The 7,409-nt window shown below is 26.3% G+C and overlaps 1 protein-coding gene across 1 annotated transcript; it reads left to right on the forward strand.

Moving 5' to 3' along the window:
• Positions 1 to 388: 388 nt before the first annotated feature.
• On the forward strand, positions 389 to 7,058 carry LOC129973198 (uncharacterized). Its single transcript, XM_056087488.1, has 8 exons — positions 389 to 490; positions 628 to 684; positions 3,634 to 3,720; positions 3,810 to 3,828; positions 3,941 to 4,062; positions 6,384 to 6,449; positions 6,629 to 6,726; positions 6,995 to 7,058. Exons 1-7 carry the CDS (start codon positions 389 to 391, stop codon positions 6,710 to 6,712), a joined length of 537 nt encoding a protein of 178 aa, XP_055943463.1. The 3' UTR covers positions 6,713 to 6,726; positions 6,995 to 7,058.
• The last annotated feature ends 351 nt before the right edge of the window (positions 7,059 to 7,409 follow it).

The following is a 7,409-nucleotide window of genomic DNA, read 5'->3' on the forward strand; positions in this document are numbered from 1 at the left end:
GGAAAGTTAGAAATTACATCACTATGTTTGTTATTCAGATTAAAGTAAGAATAACTTTTTTTGTCTTGCAAATATTTGAATTCTGAAATATTTGAATTTGAATTAAATTATCTTTAAAATGATATGTAAGAGTTGGCATTTTGTGAAATTTAACATTTTCTATAAGCATACAAAGTTAAAAAACATAACGATTTTCAAAAGTGTCCATAATTTTGGCCGCCACTGTATGCAAGACAAATCAATTAATCAATTTCGGGTATTATTGAGAAAAATACCTTCATAGTTTTAACGGCACTTTGGGATTACCCCGTCGACCATTTTCGCCAAACCCGATATTATCGCCAAACGGTAGCTTTGCACCAATAACCACAAATTACTTTTCATTATGATGGCGCCAAAGAAGTGGCGCATTTTCTTCAATCCTTTGGCACATTTTACGAGGATTGGCGCATTTCCGCGAGTGCTGACAGGTCGACGGGATAATCCCAAAGTACTGTTTTAACTTTAGGATACCATCTTGTAATTTCATTCTTTTTAACTCTTACTTTTTGTAGCTTTAACTGTAGGCAACCAAAGTTTCAATACTTTAAATATTTCAAAATTTTATTTTATAAATTTTCGTTACAGGCTGAAGTGATTTTTAAAGGCAAAAAACTGAACATCGCACCAGCTGTGAAGAAACAGGTATTATTAAAATTCTAAACACGTTTGTTAGGCGAAAAATTTAAATACAAGTTTAATGCAAAATACATACATCTATTTTAATTTTTATGTTTAAATTTTTGAAATAGATTTTCAAGAAAATATTTGATAACTATAACGGTTAATAGATGTTTGAGGAATAAAAATCTAGAAAACTAGTTATAAATGGTTTTATAAGAATTATTTATCTCCTTTCATATATTTATATTTTAACTTCTGCAGCACTTTTTAAGAAAATAAATATGAATGCTCGTACAATGAAACTAAAAATGTATTCTATAAATGATACTTTATATTTAGATAGTAAATGTACCGTGTCATATATAGATCTCATAAATAGTATTTTATGTTTATATCTAGTCAATTTTTAGAAGATTAAATCAGTAAAGCAATATTAAATTAAAAAATATAATAAACAAAACAGTTTCTTTAAATATTTTACAGCACATTAATTTAAATTCTATAAGGCAAGAGCAAGAAATTTTAATTGTAGAGCGAATCATTTGTATAGATTAGTTTAGTTTTATTAACATCTCATTTCGAAACTACATTAGATGGAAGCGCTGCTTACCCTATAATTGTGAGTCATGTTCAGATAAAGAAGATGGTGCCTGAACCGTAAAACGAATTTCCTCCATGTTTTCATGTAAAACTCGTCAAAAGAAGTTCGATACATGAATAACTAAACGCATAATGGAATTAAATCCATTTAATCTTGACCTTTCTGTCTCTAAGCCGAAAATCTACCATTGGACTAGAACAGTTCCTAAAAGATTATAGTCATTCTTTAAAGTTAAATATAATTTCTGGAAGACTTCTCATGTAAATAAATTAACATTTTTGTTATTCGGAATATTTATGAAAATTTCGCAATGCAGCAAAAATCAAGTGAATTTTTCAAGAATCAAGCGGTATTACGTTTAATTAACATATTGCAAAATTTGCATTTAAGTTTTAAAAAATATTTATCTTTTATAATTTTAAATAAGTATTGGAGGACTTTTGAAGGAAAAAAAATATTTACATATTTGACAGTCGTGAAATGAAACGAAGAACATTTCTTCCAAATGATCTAATTTCAATCATTGTTGCTATTCTATCCTAATGCTGTTTTTAGTATTAATCTTGTCAGTCATTTCGTGTATATATGACTTAATAATTTTTAATCAATTGTGGTTGTCTTTTGTTTATTTGCAAGTAGGAACTCCATTCTGTTATCCCGGTTGGATGACTCAAAACTATGACTGTAGCGAATTTTGTGACAGTTTTAAAATTATATTCTTTCCTAAGCATTAAACTCTCCTATAACATTTGTACTTTCTCATATACGAAGTATAGAGAAAAATTTACAATCGCCAAAATAATAATAATAATAAATAATAATAATAATCTCGAGATTTTGACGAATTTCCACGTTTTAGATCCCCCTCAATTCGAAAAATACATTATTTTTTTTAAGTTTTCTGTTTGTCCGTCTGTGACAAATATAAATGAAAAACTCTTGAAATTTTATTTTTGGACTTTACACTAAGGCTTTAGATTTTTATCAAATTTTATGCAAAATTATTCTTGGTTCGAATATAAATTAACACGATAACTACAAAACGAAGGGAGGTGCATGAATAAAATTTTGAATTCAGATTTAACATCTAAAGTACATATCCTATTAAATTTGGAATAAAAGCTGTCCAAGTGTTTACTTTCCGTCAGTCTGTATTTTCACAAACATGTAAATGAGATAAATAAGGACGGAAAGAATTATGTGAAATTTTGTATGCGACTTTGTAACTACAATTCTAGTTCTATATCAAATTTCAATTTCAGTCGGTAAGAAATAACGCGTCTGAGACACAAATTCGATCTTTGGTTGTCTATTGTTAAATATCAGAGATTAATTGAAAAAAAAAAATCGCAAAGGATCATGCGTGATTTAGTAAAAATATTAAATTAATGCCATTACTGAATATTTCGTAACTATTGCCGGCCAATGCCATGCAATACATTCGAGGCTTTACCTGCGGTCTACAATTTTATATGTTGGACGAGAGAAAATATGTTTGTTAGGAGTGGTCTCATACTCTCATATGGAAGGAAGTTCTATGAGACTACTCCTGCTACTTTTAAATAAATATAACTTTTTAAGAAAGAAAACACCTTTAGTTTGGGATCAATTATAATTAGTTTGTATGTAAAAATTTACATAAAATATACTAATCCCAGAATAAGTATTTTTATTGCTATATCAACTGATGTATATAGCGTTGCTTGAAGGAAAATATTTTTGTCTTTTATTCACTAAAAATTGTTTAATGCATAGCCAGGGAACATTAATTTAACTTGAGCTCCTATGCTTTGTATTATGCTTTTTAATACTATATCATTTATAAATACAAATATTTAAAATTATTTATTAAAAAAAATTCCATTTATAACAATATGAAATCAGTTATGTGGTATGAACGTCAACTACACACACACACACACACACACACACACACACACACTATTAGCATTCTACAATGTGCCCACAAGTAAACACCTTTTTTAAAAATATATTTTATAAGTTATTGAAGAGTTAATAAATCTAGCTATGTTGAAGATGACATTAATTAAAAATGTTACTATTTCAATTAGTTATAATATTTCTTACTTAAAAATTGGTTATATAGAAATTAAAATCACAATTTTTTTTTCTTGTTTTGGAAGTTGAAATGACCCAAATTTGCCCATTGCCTAAGGGCACCTACAAGTCTTGTACAACTATGTGTTATCAAGATGTCTAATTCTATCATTGAAACAGAAGGAAGAACAATTGATTAACAGTATATTATTATTTTGCTCCATCATAATTAATGTATTTGCTATATCAGATTCTTAAGAAAATTATTATACTTAGAACATAACATAATATTCTTATTTATTCTCTTACAGAATTATCGTTCAGAAACATCTGAAATTTTTTGGAATTCACCAGATTCATCAATTGTTGAACAAGAAACAACCAGAAAAAATTATATGGTTTGAAACCTTTATTTAATCATAATTCTAAATTTGGTTATATATTCTGTCATAAAAATCATAACATTCCTTTATTTTTTATTTTTCAGATTTATTCAGAGATTTCAGGTAAATAGATAGTTCAAAAAGCTGATAAAATATTAAAAATGAAATTTCTGATATATTCTTCGATAAGAGAGATTTATTTGTAATTTTTTTTTTTTTTTTTTTTTTTTTGTAGATTATCCAGGAATTACTAGATATGAAATACCAGCAAATACTTATGAAAGTCCTAATGCATATATTCAAGGTGGATTGAATTTCAGTGTAACTGATTTACAATATGCCTATGGCTCACCACAGGTAAATAAATCTCAAAATAATCTTTGTTGATATCTTATAACTTTAAACATGCAATTTTTGTATATATACACAATTTATTTATTTTGTATATCTCGGAAACTGCTCAAAAGATTCGGATCAAGTTTTATATTTAGATAAAGTTCACTTTTTAAAATTATTTATTATATAAGTGTCTTTCCTAAGAAAAAGTAGAGTTTGCACAAAAAACACACAACTGTTTTTATAACTGTTAGAGTCTTGTTCTATCTGCTCTCATGTTAATTATGTCATATAGCGCCATCTCGTAAATTGTTGTGGTATTTTCATTATTGAAATAAGATGACAACCTACTGGTATCCCAAAATTTCATGAGATGGCGCTGAAGGATGTAAAATGAGGTAAGATTGAAAAATATTCATATGTAATCAGTATGTGATTCGCATCTAAATATTTTTTCAAAAAAAAAAAAAAACCCTGCCGAGTGAAGTTTGGTATCATTCAAGTTTGTAATCATTCAAAAGTTTTTGCTTAGTTCTTATAAGTAAAAATGAATATAATTTGCGGTAAAACAAATGAAATGAAATGATCATATGAATGAAATCAAAAGATCGTACATGAAATAATAGTGAAAATACAAAGAATATATTTATATATAATATGAGAAAACTGTAATATGACTTTGTGTAAATATATGACGACTTAATTTTGTGAAGTTAACTAAAATAAAATTTTCCACAAAAAATAAGGGGTGCATTTTAAAAATGGAGTATTTTGCTCTAGATTAATAAGAATTTTAACGATGCACCAATATAATAAAAGAAATTGTTCGAAGTTTTATTATTTTTAAAAAATGTGTGAAAAGTATCGAAAATTAAGAATCAATTAGTATGCTCAAGAGATATGAGAAAAAAAGTGTGCAACATTTAGTACTTTCAATGCATTTTATTTAATCATTTGCTTTCAAAGCATTCATAGTAATCGAATAACTCAAAAATTAGTTTATTCAGATTTAGTAATCTTCTTCAAATGTATTAAATACACTTTTCTGGCAATGCTTCAATTCACAGCTTAGTTTTTAGAAATACTAAATCAAGATAGGAATTTGAAAATTATTTAAATAAGGAATATGAACCATGTTATTAAAAAGAAAATAACTATGTTACTAACAAATTTTACACTCTAAATTCAGATACTCTATCGTATTGTTTTTTATTTAACACGCACGACGAGAAATGCACACGACACATAATAGTGATAAATGTCAGTGAGACTAGAACATAAAATGAAACTGAAGTTAAAAAAAAAAGTAAGAATGTATGTATAAAAATGAAATGAAAGTAAAGAACGATTTTGCTCGTATAAATATCAGATTAATGGAACAAACAGTAGATTCGTTTCCTAAAATGGAATAATGATTCGGTTTAAATTGAGTAAATAAAAATTTCGTATGCAATTTAAAATAGTTAATAATCCAAAGAATACTAGTTGTTTTGAATAAAAGTCATCTAACAAAATTATTTCATATTAAAATGACCATAATGATAAATTGTTATTTTTTTTAAATAACAAATTTAAGTTTATACGAATGAATTAAAAAAAAGACCAATTGTAAAAGAAAGAAATTCTCATGAAATTTCCAATTGATGAATACATTTCAAAAGACAAGATCAAACACAATTTCCAATGCAATTCGTATATATCCGATATCAGCGTGAAGAGAGAGAGAGAGACAGAGAGAGAAATGGACATACTTGAATTTCTCAATTTTGATAATTTTTAAAGTGAGAATGTATTTAAAAAAGGTATTTCTTAGTCATTAGTCCTGGGTAAACTGTTTTCATATGTACAACATATATTCTATAACTCAAAATATTTGCATTTTGCAATTATGGTCAGTTATCTCAATAAATATCCAGACAATTTATAACATTTTTTTTTCTTTGTAGCATAAAGCTGACAAGTAAAATTTCCTAACTGTCAGCAGATTCGTCTGGTCATCACTGACACACATTTCTAAACTTCCTTTCATAAGTATAGATGACATTAGTTATTACAAATTCGGAATGGCAGATATTTCAGGCCAAATCTCAAAAAGCAATAGATTTTTAACCCATTTTGTTATTTACATTACTTAAAATGAAGTCTTTTTAAAAATTTTATTAAAATAATAAATTTAGCAGTATACATGTATGCACACACGATCAATAAAATAGTAATTACGAAATTCCTTACTTATCCTGATGATCTAGTTACTTTATGATGATTTATGATTTACTTATGAATGATTACTTTTATTAAATTATATACTTTATAATTAAAATAAATTTCACATTCTGTTGCAGATGAATATTTTGCCATATCCAACACTAGTGTATCTTCCCCAACAAGCTTTTCACTGTCCTGGAACTGTAAGCATTTTATATTTTCTTTTTCTAATTAAATGCAAACATAATACATGCAAAAAATACATTCCATTAAAACAATATCCTCAGAAAATTTTTCTTTCAAAGAATAAAGCCTTAAGAACTGGTGCAAATTTGTTGTTGAAAAGGAAAATACATTCAAAATAAAATAATTTCTTTCTTAGGTCTCATATCCCATTAACAGTGCATTTCCAGAAATAATTCCAATTCTTCCTACTCCATTATGTTGCATGAACGAATCTAGGTAGACGCTGATGGCAATGTAAGTATGTAAACACATTTCCTTATAATGATGTTGATGAATAATGATGAATATGAAATCAAGATGTCTAAAGGGAAAATATTCATAAAAAATGCATTCTTTTGATTAATTAAATTTGGAATAAGTATAATACAAAATTTGAAATATTCTCCACTCAAAAATACATAATTGTTAGTGGTAATGAATAATGGTGTGTTTTAGAATTCTTTGTTCAATTATATAGCACACATTTGATTAAATTCTTCTCATTATGCTCTTTTATTTTCAGAAAAAGAATTATGAACAAAAGAAGATTAAAAAAAGAACGGATAAATATTCAGCAAAGTTTACGATGAATAGTTTATTTTATTCAATTAAAAGTTAACAAAAGTAATTTTCTTCAGAAATTGTTTCTTAAACTTTTCATTTTTATACTATTTTTCATATGGAATCCACAGACATAAAAGGCACATTTAAGTTTTATGTGTCTAAGAGCAAGACAGAAAAATTAAAAAGGATCAAAGGCTTTTTTACCACTATAATTTGAAATATAAACAAAAGATATAGTTCCAAGAAGAAAGCAAGGTTTAATATATGTTTCTTATATTAATATACAATGAAACTAAAATTTGTAATGAATATTTTTTAACATTAAAAACAAACATGTAACGATATTTTTTTACATGTTATATTTTTTAAAAAGT

Source organism: Argiope bruennichi, chromosome 1 (genome assembly GCF_947563725.1).
Source record: "Argiope bruennichi chromosome 1, qqArgBrue1.1, whole genome shotgun sequence".
Lineage (NCBI taxonomy): Eukaryota > Metazoa > Arthropoda > Arachnida > Araneae > Araneidae > Argiope > Argiope bruennichi.